At 40.7% G+C, this 15,408-nt stretch overlaps 1 protein-coding gene across 3 annotated transcripts in view; it reads right to left on the bottom strand.

Moving 5' to 3' along the window:
* Positions 1-3,360: 3,360 nt before the first annotated feature.
* Positions 3,361-15,408, bottom strand: part of ABCG1 (ATP binding cassette subfamily G member 1) — a 51,288-nt gene continuing 39,240 nt past the window's right edge. For 2 of the 3 annotated variants that reach the window (XM_065068690.1, XM_065068696.1), the window contains exons 7-15: positions 15,203-15,326; positions 14,006-14,120; positions 13,141-13,289; positions 12,856-12,957; positions 10,980-11,148; positions 10,111-10,211; positions 9,484-9,642; positions 7,828-7,946; positions 5,336-6,479 (exon numbers count right to left, since the gene is read on the bottom strand). In XM_065068690.1, coding sequence (XP_064924762.1) covers positions 6,251-6,479; positions 7,828-7,946; positions 9,484-9,642; positions 10,111-10,211; positions 10,980-11,148; positions 12,856-12,957; positions 13,141-13,289; positions 14,006-14,120; positions 15,203-15,326 — 1,267 coding nt within the window. In that variant the 3' untranslated portion in view covers positions 5,336-6,250. Of the gene's footprint in view, positions 6,480-7,827; positions 7,947-9,483; positions 9,643-10,110; positions 10,212-10,979; positions 11,149-12,855; positions 12,958-13,140; positions 13,290-14,005; positions 14,121-15,202; positions 15,327-15,408 lie in introns of all 3 variants that reach the window. The other variant, XM_065068706.1, reaches the window with a different exon arrangement.

The raw sequence follows: 15,408 nt of genomic DNA, 5'->3' as shown, positions 1-15,408 counted from the left end.
GTTCATGACAGGATTTCAAAATAATAAAATCACCGAAACTAGATTTTGTGCTTTGCAGTACCAATACTCCTTCACAAACTACATGAACTGTGTACAGAAGCAGAAGTAGAGTAACATACAGACAGAATTAAAAGGAAACTTGCTATGCTTGCAGGCTCAACCTGCAACTTTTGGACATGTAATATGCAGAATGAGATCTGGGTTTATAAAAACCATTCAGTGGGATACATTTCAACAATCTCTTTATACATTATGAAAACAGGTACCTGAGAGCAAGACAGTAAGAGGTGATCCCTGAAAACACCACTACCCCTGTCCATGGATAGCAGAGCTTGTGATTAACTTCGGTGACACTCAGCACTTAATTTATGCACTCATTAGTGCTGCGTGGCAGTGTCACGGGCACAGCAATGATCAGCCTGTCACCAGCTCTTACAGAGGGCATGACATGGTGTCATTTTCTGCTTGCTTCTAGTTCCCGACAGCTTTTCAAATTATCATACTTTATAAACGGCTTTTCATACAGAACTAAAGGAAAGAAATTCTGAGCAACTGCTGTTCTGGTAGGAAAATGGGATACACATAAGAAGATCATTTTCTAAAGGAAAAAATAACAATACGTGGGACAGTATCTGTGCAGCTACCACTGAGATCCCCTCTGCAGAAATACAGACTGCTTATCTATCACAGTCACCCTGCTCTGGAAGAGCCTAAGGACAGCTACTGCCAAAAGCAACCTCGACATTTTCTAATATTCCTGCTTTTGTCAGGGATCTTTGTTGCTTCGTGTGAATGTTAAAGGGAACATCAATCCTTTTATTACAGGGAAAAGTAGACTATTAACTTAGACTGGGTCTCTCATTTTTACACAGCTACAGTTCTGTGAGACAAACCATCTCCAAAAACACTATCCAGCTGATGAAAATGAACTGAATTTCATTGGCCAGAAGATGTTATCCACAGTTAAGAGCAGCATGAAGGTGATTTCCACACCTGGATCCTAACTGGCCAGCCAGTGCTGTGGCTGCCCACCTGTACCCCGAGCTCTTCCCATGCACTCAGAAGGAAGCTTTGCCAGGCCGCTGCTCCTGCAGCTGATGTCCTTTTCAGCCGTGTCCACACTCTTATAACTCACAAACCTTGGCCCGAAACAAGCACAGGTCAAAAGAACTGTTCTGTTTGGAAAAGCATTCGAGCTTGTGCTTACATTTCACTCAACCCAAGACAGCTGATGCACTTCAAAATCCTCCCTGAATGAGTATACACCAAAGTAGAGCCAGTGCCAGACCAGTAAAGAAAATGCTGTGCTCAACCCCCATGAAGAAGACTCCAAGGCAGCTTCTGCTGCACTAAGATCATGGAACGCCACAGCAGATCCCACAGATATCAAAAATCCCCCGCAGAACTGACCTGACCGCAGGGAACAGAGGTGACCAACCCTGTGGTACTGGGGCTCTCCTGTGTGACACAGAACAAGCACGCGTGACCCTGTCTCCCACGGCCACCAAATGAGACAGGACCTGAAGCTCAGGAAGCAAAGGCAACATGGAAGAAGGTGCATCAGGGTGCAGAAAGAGGTGCCATCTGCACCCTCCACACTCACATTTTCTGAGGAGCTCTGTTTGGAAACATTGTAATTGCACCCTAAGTCTCTCCCTCTGCCCTTTCTTATTGTTCCTGAATATGATCACCCCAGAGCAGGAGACAAAAGCATAAATTCATATGACAATAAAAGTTACCAGTGAAAAATAATTAGTTAGGAGCCCTTCCTGCTTAGTTTGGAATGTAAAAATAAAAGCTGACATTGTTCAAATGTAAAGCAGTCCTGGATTGGCATTTCTGGTACAGAGAGGAAAAAAAAAAATAGAAATTTCATTTTTCCCTACTAAACTATGCAGATAACAAAAGCAATTACGTAAAGCAAAACCAAATATACATAAAAATATACACTCATCTCCATGCTTGATTTTCATTCTCCTCGTCCCCTCGAAAGAAGTATTTCGTGATTCAAAAAGATTAATTCAGGATCACTGTAAAGCTGTAATCTCCTAGAGACTAACCCAAAGCACACAGATTTTTCAGTATAGTCTCCGAGTCCATTTAGACAGCCAACATCTCAGCCTTCCTGTGCAATACAGCCCTCACCCAGCAAAGCATTTAAGCCTGGACTTCATCTTAAAGACATTAGTCTTTCCTTTTATTCACATGAGGCAATGCAGATGTAAGAAGTTATTAAGACACTTTAGCACTTTGTTGGAATGGGGCTTCAGAGGATCCCATTAGAGTCATACACATCCATCTAGTGTTGAGTAAACAGGACAGAGAGGACCTCCTCTGTGAGGATCATGGGAGTGGTACATGTCAGTATGTACCACACTCCTTTCCAGAAAGAAAATGTTTAGTGAAACATTCACTTCTGTTGACAACATAGACCTTGACACAAGAGCAGATTGAAATGCCAGTCACCTGATATATCCAGCACTTGGACTCAAGTGTTCATTATCTCTCACTTACATAACCAGCTCTCCCTATTATGTGTATATATATTCCTCTCCTTTAACTAAAAAACATACCTTGGGTTCCAAATATTAAGAAGTGAACACAATTTCAGCACCAGATATTCTGTTACTCCCTTTGATCTATTAAGATTAAATTAGCTCAATTTCTTATGCGAGTGGAATCTGTTTTCTAAATATTTTATTTAATTGTAATAATAATAATAATTATAATGTTTTAAGTTATTTCAAAAAAAACTTTCAGGATTTTTCAGATTATATGCAAGTTTCCACAAAGAAAAACAACAACAAAAAATTGAAGCACCTCAAGTCTTAACTGATGCACACAGTAACCAAAGCGATATGTCAAAAGAAGTCAAAATAAAAAAAGAGGCCCACAACACTAAAGTCTTTCTGAAGTCCCAAGAGAAATCATACATTCAGTCTTCAAGAAACCTTTAGCTACATTTAGCCTCTTACACAACGTTTCGACAGATTGTGACCGGTTTGAATGGTAATAATGGCATGGATTTTAACCAGTTCATGGCTATTTATATATGGCTATATGAATTGAGGATCTGAAGTCTTTAGAACCTTGCTGGCCTCGTTATTCTTCTGCATTAAGCCTTCAGAGCTTCACAATGTGCTTGCTTAACAACGCAGCACATGCATGCTCAGTCCATTAACCTGGGAATGCATTTTATACACATAAACAAGAAAAAGCCAAGCTGAGACTACGTTAAAAATCTTCGCAGTACATTATAACATAATTGGGATGGACTTTAAATACTTCTGTCCCACAGTAGTGACAAAAGAGCTATCATTAGTTAATTTTAGAACTAAGCCCTTTATGTGTAGCACTGAGTTTCAAGAGAATTAATTTATTTCTTTACTGGGATATTACCGTCTGAAAGTGTTCCTTAGAATAGTGACTTTCAGCTAAATGCTACCAGCAGATGGCTGGGAAAAAGCGTATCTAACAAAAAAAGGAGAGACAAAAAATATTTCAGAGCATGCATTTTCTCAGGAGCATCAGTGGAGAACCAGACTTTCGGCTACCATAACACCACAAAGTTACAGTACAGGAGGACATGTGGCAGACTAAAAAGGTAAAACAATAAAGTCTACAGCAGAGGAACAGGCACAGATAACAAGACAGAATCCAAGGAACTCATACTGCTAAATTGGTCTAGATGGGAGAAGACAGCATGTAAGCTAACAGCGTTGAAATGTCAGCAAAGTCACTTCATTTGGTGCCCTGCAATGGATTTTCAATGTGGTATTTGGTAAATTTTGTTGGTAAACACAACAACCTGAAGGTATTTAATGCCGTGGATGTCAGAGTCTTCCATACTTGGGTAGCCTACAGCGGAACCAGCAGTGTGCAACAAAAGAGCAATTCGGCAAATGTTCTCTTTTGTCTGCTTGCAGACAGCATTTGAACCGCCTGTAATCTTCACAAATATTTTGAGAGTTTTGAAATAATCAAGGCATATTGTGCCAAGAGATTTCAGCTTGTGGCTTATTTAAAAATTGCTCACAGTTATTACTATTATTTAGAATAACCAGCATTCTTAATTTTTCATATCTGACACCCACATAGGTGCATACCTGCTTGTGTTTATGCCTGGAAGAACTGCAGAGCTGTATAAAAGCTTTTTGTGAAAAAACAGCAACAAAACTACGCAATGAGGTTGTGTGAGGAGTTTTGTTGTTTGGGTTTTTTTTTCTTATACAGTAAAGACTGGCCTTGCTTTCACAGGTTAATCTTATTTTCAGAGAAAGCTCAGCTAAACTTCCTAAAACATGTGACTTGACTTAAATTCTTCCAGAACTTGGGCTTAATTAAAGCACCCTGAGCTTAACAGACACACCTGGTCTACGTCTGTATTGGTAAATTAAACAGAGCCTCAGCATGGGCCAAGAAAACCGGGAAAGAGCTGTCTTCAGTGCTAAATGGCAGAGCTGCAGCCCAGTAAAGACAGAGTTCTTCCAGACAATATCTGGGCTCCATTTGGGAGTTAGGACAGCACAGGGACCACTCCTATCTGCCCCAGTTGTCTGAGGACGAAGAGAACCAGGCCTGGTACTATTTAATTTACTAATACAGATGTAGCCATGGAGTCCTTGAGAGCAGTCTGTGAACTGCGACTGCTGGTGACCAGCAGATGTGCAAGGTCTCTCTTCATCTACTGTCATGAGCTGCTGAGCTCCTGAAGGGTTTTTGCTGACATTGAGCTGCTTCCAGTCTACAAGACTTTAGCATCCTGACAGGAATAATGCATTTATAGAATCTGTCAGTCTGACTCAGAGGTAAATGTACAGTAATGGCAGAAGGTAGTGGAATTTGCACAGAAGTTCACCATGGTGTCCATCATGACTACGTGCCCCACAATTTCATTTTGGGTTGAAAATCCAAACACATGAAAATCAGTGACAAAATTCCCATCAGCTTGGAAAGAGAATGTACCCTGACAAGTTTACAAAGGTGAGATGTGCAAAACAAATGTATGCTTCTTTTAACTGTTTCATTGGTGTTTAGGTCAATCAGCAATTAATTCCCATGTTGTGCATGTAGAATTTGGGATGAGAACAAAGCTGCTTGGCATAATTAGACCTGCAGTGTTACAAGGTCATTTGTATATCTTGAGCAGAGTCCTACGTGTAGCATGTTGCAGATACAATGAACGCTGCCACATGAGGCAGTCACAAGTGTTTTAACACAATACCCCAAGCTTTGAGCTGTGGATAACTCTTGTATTCCACTGGGCTTTAACATTCGCTCAGGCTTTATGGATAGATTCTGCTTTCACAATTTAAGAAAAAAAATGAGCCTTGGAGTGCTTTCATTTTTTCATTCGCAGGAGGTAGATCAAACAGATAATGAACAAAGTTAGTATTTTAAATATCACAAATATTGAGGATTTAAAAGATACTGCAAATGAATGTTTATTCAATCATTCAGCGACAGCTTGAACACGTCTGACTGCCTGTGCTATCTATTGTTGCTTCCAAATACGGACCACAGGTTTAGTGCAGAATCAGAATCTGCCTTGTCCTCTTATCATTACTGTTTCCAGATATGAGACCAGCTCAACAAGTAAAGCACCAGAATTCTAAATTTAGACAGAAACAAAAATAATGACTTGAATCACTTTAGGTATGTTTTAAAAAAGTATCCATATTAAAAAGATATCTTCACCTTATTAATTAATACATTACAGACTTTTGGCCAGAAGGAGTAATTCTGTTGGAAAGAATTGCAAAATAATACATAGAAAATTGCAAAGATGAAACTCTGAATTTAAAAATATGAGAGAATACTATTTTCTTTGCATTTCCCATTTTGCATCTCACTACCTTGTCAACCGTAGATGACATTATACTATTCTGGCTACCAAAACTAGTATTACCTTATCACAAAATTGGTTTTCATAAGGAAAGTTCCTGCAGCCAGGTTTTTTTTTTTTATTACAGTTACACTGCCTCGGTATTGATATTCTGCAGTGTAAAATTCCCTTCTATTTCTTCTTCCTAGTTAAAGCTAGAAAGTGTAATGAAAACGTGACCCAACCCAACTGGACTGATTGGCTTAACACTATATGTCCACTATCCCATTGTGGTTCTCTATGGACTAGGTCATATCAGCATCTAGCTGGGCACTGGAGACTGGCCTGCCACAGTGAGACAATGTCAAGTGCCCTCTACTGCATGACTAAAGATCTTCCTACGGCATCGTTTTAGATATTTTTCCTTTACCTCTCTGCTCGGATTTTGTATCTGAGAACAAAATAGGCGATTAGGCGCAGAGAGATGAAGAAAATTCCAAGAACAATGAAGTCCAGGTAAAGTTTGGCGTTTTCTACATCCAGTTCTCTCAGAATGGCCTCTGATTTTTGAAAGTGGCAAGTCTCATCTTTGTCACAATGCAGATCTTCTCGATCCAGTCCATAGATGGAAAGAATAACTCCTTCGAACCCATATCTGGAAAGAAGAAGGATGGTTACAAGGAAAAGTCCTGATGATCTGTTTAGAAGTACTTCACCAGCAATACAATCCCTATGAGACCTCAGCTGGAAACACTGAGGGGTTCAAAATCATTCTGACACATGTCTCAGGGCAAATTCTATCCTCGTTGCAAACAAGAAAATGACATGTCACTGGCATTTTACATAAGTTTGAACAAGCACAGAAGTTTTCCCTTTAACTGCTCCCAGTTAGTGCATTGTCCAATTTCTCCAAAGAAAAATTTTAAAATACAAAGCAGAGTACTTTCAGCTCACATTCAGAAATTCCCCTTTTAAAAGTGACATCATTAATTCTACGTTTTGAAACCAAGCAATGGGGAAACAATTATGGTTTGAAGTCGGAAATATATTAAGACTGGCATCAGTCTAGAACATCTCTTTCCTTCCATGTCCCCTGGCACTGGGTGCACTTAGGATTTGACTTTGCAAGAAGACAGACCATCATAGATCTCATGAATCTGATAGATCCCGCTGGCTCCAGGACAACCCACCTGGGCTAGACAACGGTTTAAGGCCTCATCTTGAGTTCTAGCAACTAATTCAGGGGGTGCGGTCTCTTAATCTTTGATAGATCTCAGGGTAAGACCTCATTTGTTAAATGAGAGGATATTTTAGCTTGGGTTTTCTCAGTAATAGTGCAGCTTGGGCAGGGAAAAGGGAGATGGAAAAATTCACCTTCCATAATTTCAGCTATAAACATTTAAGTGTCTAGTCTAAACTATCCCTCTGAGCTATGCTCCAGAGGTTTCCTGATGGCAATCAATCTATCTTAAGATAGCTGTCTCAGATAGTGAGAGCAACAGATATAGGATATAAGGTGCCTTATGGTTCTTAAAATACTAGTTTAGATTACAAATGACACAAATCCCATGCCTCTTGTGGCAGTGCTATGGCAAAACTTAAAAACAGGTCTTTATCCAACAAGTCTACCTAGGACAGAACAGTGATTTATAAATAATTTTCTTCCAAAATGAGGTGCTGGCATCAATTTTTCAGTTGGGCATGATGCCCCTCTTATTTCAGAAATTCTGTATTGCAAAATGCAGGGATATTTGCACGCTGTACAATCCCACTGAATTCATGGGGACCAACATGGACTTGCAGCTGATAATCTGTACCAAATGTTCCTATTTATTTCACATCACATACAACATAAAATGCAGTGAGGTAACGTGGTATACATCATACCCACATCTATAAAAGAGTGTGCTGTGAACATAGTTTCTTTGGCACCCAAAATAACCAAACAAGTGAAGGCAAACAGCATTTCCAAGATGGGAGGTTAATAGCCTCCCTAGCAGTACCTGACGTAGGAAATGTATGACATCCACTGGAGGTATGTTGGGATGGTGTCAAAGCTGACAAAAAACCCAGAGAACAGAAGCACTGGAATGGCAGTAACTGGACCCACAAAAGTGGCCACCTGTGAAGAGAAGGAATAGACAGTCTCTTGTCAGACAGCCAGGTAAAAAAAATTAAAATTAGCTTGCTCTTTCATCTGGTGTCCTGACATCCAGTGAGGAAATTAGCCTATAAATAGCAGACTTATGGCAAATCATCTGTTCTGTGCCAAATCCTAATAGGCAATGAAAACTTACTCTTTTGGCAGTGGGGAGCAACGTCATTCAAGGCCTTCTTATAATGCTACTCCCCAAAATTATCACAGTCTCAAATACCAGGTAATTACTGAATTTATTGGACAAGGTTTCTTGGAGTCTCCTCTCCTCTCCTCTCCTCTCCTCTCCTCTCCTCTCCTCTCCTCTCCTCTCCTCTCCTCTCCTCTCCTCTCCTCTCCTCTCCTCTCCTCTCCTCTCCTCTCCTCTCCTCTCCTCTCCTCTCCTCTCCTCTCCTCTCCTCTCCTCTCCTCTCCTCTCCTCTCCTCTCCTCTCCTCTCCTCTCCTCTCCTCTCCTCTCCCTAAACCCTTCTACTAGTTGACAATGCTGCTGTGCTGAGATTTGTTCTTTAAAGGACTTGAACCTACCAAGAAGTTCACAGAGCAAGATGGGCACTGTGATTCCCTTGCTTCTGTGGGTATGAGACCCCTCTTCCTAAATATTATCCTTTCTCACTCACTCCCCACTGAGGACACACAGACCTCCCTCCTCATTAACCCTACATGAACAGTAGCTTGAACTGTTCCTGAAATGTGGTAAAGAGGATAAAGAATATCTCTAGCTGGGTGGCTTTGGTGGAGAAGACAGATCTTGGCCCAGGTCCAGCCTGTCCTTTCTACATCCTTTCCAGGGCAAAGGGCCATACAGGTGTCTCTGTGGAGAGCACAGGGATCATAGAACATGGCTATGCTGGTATCCACAAGGTGGCACAGAGAGGAAATTAAGTCTTCTACTGTAGAAATCTTGGTAGCATCAATGCATATTAATGTCAACATCATCCTTTATCATGTGCACCACAAAACAGTTCTGCTGTGGACTGGTCACCTCAGCAGACCTGCCTGGAAGCAGAATGGAGTTACATGGCCAGCTCCCAGTCTGACAGTCATGCCAACAGCTGCTTCAATACTTTCCTCTGCAGAGGTTTAGTCTCTGGGTAAGCCTTTTCCTACCTTGCCTCCTGCAACATTTTGTATGTGTAAGGAAGAGCCCTCTCCTGAGCTACTAATCCTCATGACCTACCTTCACTTTGCACATGCATAGAAGTTGCTCAGTCCTGCTGTTTCTAAGACCTGTGCAGCCTGGGATGAATAGTGACAACCCAATCAAGCAGGGCAGGCACAGCCCCATTCAGATGGGGAAGGAACTTCAGAGCCTCAGATCTGCTGCATGTACCTGCTGTTTAAGTCAATGCTAGCGGGAAGCATAAAGTAGCTATATCTGACCAAGACAACTTTCTTCCCATCATCTCTCAACAAATGTCTTGGGGACACAGCAGCAGTCACAGTAAAGTTGTCAGTGTTATGGGACAGCAGGGCTCCTGTGAGACCACAAAACACCATCAGTACCTGAAGGGATGTAGAGGCTGCACCTATGAGAAGACCCAGTGACTGAGCCACCAGAGATGTCATGGTTCCCAAGGCTGCGAAGAGGACAAATCTGAGTGCATCAGAGGGCTGTGAAGTCATCCAGTACACAATGCTGCAGTAAGCCACAGGAAACATGATCTGCAAGGAGATACACTTGGAGTTAGGCCAGTAAAGCCAAACATTCACTGTTACTCTGAATAAGACAAAAACACAGGGAGTTCTAGTTAATCCACAGCTCTCAGCCTTTCCATGACATGACAGGCAAGGCTGAGGAGAATAAATACATCCGCTGCAGACTGTGATATCTGTCTATTTGAGCTTTAGAAAACAGATCCTGCTCACTTACAGCCCTTTTCAATTCCCCTTCTGTACAAACCCAAAGACGGTGAACTGTTTATTCAAAAAATATTGTGTCAGGTCTCAGCTTTCGTAAAGTCCTGCTGTTTACTGTTAGGGTGGTCTGCTTTGGACTGGACGCTTCAGCACACACATATGTGCAGTTTTTCCACTATTCAGATGGATAAACCACCAGTACTGACCTTCTTGGCAAGTGGACTTGCCATTAACTTAAATGTTTCTTGTTTTATTGAAGAGTAGAGCATATACCTGAAAAGGAACATCAGCCATGGTTTTGGCGAGATAGTAGGCTTTCAGGCTGTACCAGTAGTTCAGATGTTCTCTAAGAAATACTCCCATCTCAAGAGGAACTGCAGAGAACATAAAGCAGTAAGTCAGGTTGTGAGTGTGCAATATTCTTGCACATAAAAACATAGTTTATGCATATCTAATCCTGAATTGCTGCAGTCCCAGAGTGGGACTGGAACTCTGAAGCCTTTGATAGACCAACAACAGTTTGGACGATTTGCAATGACATGGTGGAGGTCAAGCCTGAGAGACAGTCACTCTCTAGGATATGTACCAGTCTACTCAGGTGATGTGAACCTCCTTCAAAGTGGCTTTTTGAAATAAAAATGGTGTTAGAACCTAAAGACTCTGGTTCTTCCTTTTGGTCCAACAGGGAAGCCAAAGAAACAGCGCTCTCAGAGGAAGTATAGAACCATCCATACTGCAAGAGTTTGCTTCTGTCACCACCTGAATACACTGATCTTATGCAGAATTCATGATTTAGAAGTCCTAGAGAAATTATTATAGCTTCCCTAAGACCAAATACAAGCTCATGATGCACTTGAGGTGCACTGGCGCCTTAGGAAAAGGGGAAATTCCAGTCCAGGACTGCAACAGTGAACTGTCAGGCTTGAGAAACACTTCCAAAACTGGGGAGAGAGAGGTGCCACTGGACAAGCCTGTCTCTGTTTGCCTGTACACAGCAGTTCAGTGAGTGCAAGATTAACACTTACACCTGTCTTATAAGTAGAAGCACCAGTCAAATGTTATCTTACATGAAACAGATACATTACAACACCCTCCCAGCTTACTGCAATCTCCATCGATTTAGCAGTGTGACTGGCACTTACATGTAAGGACAGTTGGCATGAGCGCAGCAAACATAAGAAACAACATGGAAAAGAAGAGGAAGCCGGAGTTGCTGAGGACTTTCTTAGCTTCGTTGCCAATGCCTAAGTAGAGCAAGCCGATGAGCAGCCCGATACCAATGTGCGAGGTGATACGCAAATGTGTCAGGACCTAGAAACAAGGAACAAGTAGTATTTCTGATCAGAAAGTCTGAGCTCAAAAATGACAGCAATATGATTGAAATCAGATATACAGACTGCAGAAAAGGAGTATTTATGTCCAGAAGAAGGTATATAGAAAAGTTCATTTCCTATTGGCAAACTGGTCTTCAGCTAAGGAAAACCTACAGTGATGAGCTTCCCAGTGTGAATCAGACACACGCCTATTACAGTACAGAAAATTTCTCCCTGTAAACTAGGACAGGAACTGCAAATGCTGCAACCTAAAATCTTACTGTCTGACATGGTCATGGAGCCATTGGCCAACTTTCACCAGGACAAGCAGTCTCTCTCACTAAAAGATAAAATTCCCAGAGCAGAAGTGAGGTATTTCAGGCTTGTATAGACCAAACTAACTCTATCACGCATAAATTAGCCTTTTGTGCCTTCTCTACAACATGATATTCCTACAAGAGGTATGGAAGAATAAAGAAATAATAAAATGTGGAACAACTGCAAGCCTTTAGACTTGAGCCGGAAAAAAAAAATAATCTTAAAAACACCACTGTTTTTCCATCCACACATCAGAAAAAAAGTTACAGTTCCCCATTGGTGGAGACAAGTTCAGGACCATATGATCTGAGATGTGCCCTCCATGTGTACCAGAGACATTCTGATTGGCTAGCTGAGCAACACGGAGAATGTGAGGCTGTATGTACGCTCTGGATAACAACAGCCCCCCCACATGAGCATGTCAGTTCATTTTTGACCAAATATTTGGTACTAGACCAGATGTGCAAACCATTCCAGATTGCAGGAAGGCAAAATTCAGCAATTAATTAATCCCTGAATGACAAATGTGCTATAATCTAAAACAGCAAGGGACAAGAACAAGTTATGACAAATGGGCATAATATAGGTGGTCTGGAAATGAGAAGATGCTTCCTAACCATCAGAATAACACAGTTCTGACATATCTTCCCAACCACACCGCTAGGGACAACAGCTGACTGCTTGTACTATGGCACTCAAAACAGCGTTTCCCTTTTTGAAAGGGAAGAAATACTATGGTTACCTGACAGGAGAGGCCTGGACACAATGGTCACCCAAAACATTTAATTGACTTACATGAAAACTGCAGGGTTTCGGATTTTTAAGGGGGTTGCTTATTTTTAAGAAAAAAGGCGAAAGATATGTTTTTTAGCATGGGAATGAAGAGTTTCATTACGACACTTACTTCATCTTGATATTAAATTTATAAAACTAAAAGTGTTCTGCTTTCATCAGAGGAGCAAAATTTTTATTTACCCATTTTCTATTTCACAAGGAAAAATAAAGTATTAACCTTACATCACACTGAAATGATTATCTCTGCCACCCTGAATTCTCTGGAAAAACAAATTTTTTGACAAACAAGTAAAACCTCCCACTCATTTTTAAGTAGGATAAATAACTGTATAAGGGACCTGCCAGCACAGAGGGGATTTAGGCATTAGGTTTTTAGGCTGGATGCTTCTGAGTTCCTCTGAAGAAAACTGTTGTTCACAATGAATATGGTATATTTAAAAGCAAGACTGATAGATCAGTCTCTTTCCTTTGAAATTCTGTGACTATCTTTATGCAGGGGCTGTTGGACAGGACCTTTAAGGCATCTTACACTTCCTCACAATCAGCTGAAGTGACCTTTTCGCTACTGAAGTTATTATAAAGGCAGCCTTACCGAATCCCTCATGATGGTGAGAAAAGTTCTTTTGAAGAGGATACAGAACTGGGTTAGGCAGCTGGCGGAGAAGCTGTGGCAGCCCTCTGTGGAAGAGGAATCCTGCGGAAACATGTAAAAGAATAAACTTCTTTCTTTGCAGTATCTTGCTTAGTTTTCATTCACAAAACCCTGCTCTCATCAGCCAAACGTGCCCAGAAACCTCCTCCACTGACTGAGGATTTGAATTCTCTCCCTCCCCCTCCCAGCCCAAGCCATGCCCAGTAGCTGTGATGTACAAAATACCTCTTCAGAGGGCCGGTGCCAGAGGAAGGGGTTCAACTCATTCTCCCCACCAACATCTCTCTTGTAGTCTGTGTCACAGATCCTCTCCCGTACCGCCCTCACCAGCCGGCTGTTTTGGTCTCCGTATTCACCAGATGCTACTTCCATAACTACACAAACCAGAAGGTAAGTTACTGGTTTACTCTACTGATTCGTTACAGGCCTTATTATTAGACCCCCTTGATTCTGTTGCACCGACAGAAACAGGAGTTCTGCCTAAAACAGGCTCTAAAATGCCACATGCAAAATCCTATGTATACACAAATAAATGTATCTTTCTATATATCTTCAGAGAGTTCTCTTCATCCTGGAAGTTAAATGAACCATTTTAGAGGAAAGGGAGTGAATATGGGATTGTTTTAGAAACCAAAAACTACAAAAGTCTTCTTTTGTGGTCCTTACTGCTTCTTTGGAACTAAGAAACCACAACAACAAAACACTCAATGCTATTAGCAGTACAATAACACACTGGTATTATTCAAGGTAAAAAAAAACCAAAACAATCAAAAAAACAACAGAATACTGGAGCCAATTTGAAAAGCCACCAAGATTAATTACTATAAAACACTAAACAATATGTTTCATCTTTCATTTCCTGGACGTGGGCTTCCACCACAGAGAAATATTCACTAAATTTTACCACTAGATGGCAATCAAATTACTTAGAAAAAAATCGAATATTTTTATTTTGAATTTTGGTGCATATATGTACACAAGCATACACATATATATGTACAAAAGTATAAAACACACCATGGCCCCCATTACCCTGAAGGTGCTAATCAAATACAACATAAATTAAATCAACTACTCAAATGGATCTTACCAAAATCTGCTGGATTGTGGTAGGTTGGGCAATTCAAACCCAAATCTCTCAAGTAAGGGACCAGGTTTAATACCTTCCCACGGTAAATGCACTGACCTTGACTTAAAACGTAGAGCTGAAAAACAAGGCAAAGAAAAAGAAAGAAAAAAAAAAAAAGAAAAAGAAAACTATGAAATAGTAGCAAAGTATTTGAACCTGCTAACTGTATGACAACAATCCATGAACCTAATGACCTCTTGTTGTCCTTGTAGGAAGAACAGCTTGGGAAGATTTGTCACCACTTGGAACTAGCTTTGCAAGGAATTATAACTAATGGGAAATGAAATACCTAAGGATCTGAATTCTGCAAACATTCTCACCAGGACTTAAAGCACATTAACATAGAAAGAGACTCATTCCAGCCTCAGACACATGCTGAAAATAGGAAATAAACTGTACAGCTGAGACATCTAATTTCCATATATTACAGATATTTTGGGCTGGGAGACGAGGCTGGTGAATGTAGGAAGAGAATGAGAGGTAGAACAGCCCAGCCATAGGTAACAGCTTGATTATTCTTACTTTTAGCCACACTATTGACTTTAAATAAACCTCCTTGCCAGACTGGCAATCTGCAAGAGCTTGTTCACATAGGGTGGAGTAGGTTTTCTCTCAGCTCTCACAGTTCTAATTTAAATCTCCTAACAAGATTAAAGTAAATTTAAATCTAACCTAAACACACATGGTCTACATCTGTTGTTAGGTCAGAGAAGAGATCTCCAACTGACTTTATTTCAATTATGATTATTTCACATGAATAAACTCCTCTAAATTTACAACTGTGTAGCTAGGATGAGAATGTGTACTAGTAACATTGCAGACATTGGCACTAAAGCTCTCTTGCTTTTAAACTACTTCAATTAATTTACTTTACTGATAGCCCTGTGCCCTGGAACAGGGGTAGGTAAAGGCATGAAAATCACAAGTGCAATAATCCTAATTTCACACAAACATACCAGCCAGATTATTTAAAAATATTACATGTAAATAATGGAAACAGGCAGAGACAAAGAAAAAAAACATAATAAAAAAGGATATTTTGCTTTTAATTATTTAATTTCTATAATTAACTACAATTATTCCTGGTTTTACTTAAAATAGTGTAGCCTTGAAAGCATTACCTACCTAAAACACACATAAAGAGTTTGAGAGTATTACCTGGTCAAACAACTCAAACAGTTTAGCACTGGGCTGGTGAATTGTGCAGATGACGGACCTGCCACCCTGCGCCAAAGCCTTCATGAGAGACACAACCTGGAAACATGATGCACTATCCAAGCCACTGAATAAAAAGAAAGAAACGGTTTGTTATCCACAGGTCCATAGGAACCACTCAAAACTAGCACACGTATTTGATACTTGGG

This window comes from Columba livia, chromosome 1, assembly GCF_036013475.1.
Source record: "Columba livia isolate bColLiv1 breed racing homer chromosome 1, bColLiv1.pat.W.v2, whole genome shotgun sequence".
Taxonomy (NCBI): Eukaryota; Metazoa; Chordata; class Aves; order Columbiformes; family Columbidae; genus Columba; species Columba livia.
The sequence above is the reverse complement of the archived record's forward strand: the minus strand, read 5'-3'. Positions and strand labels throughout refer to the sequence as shown.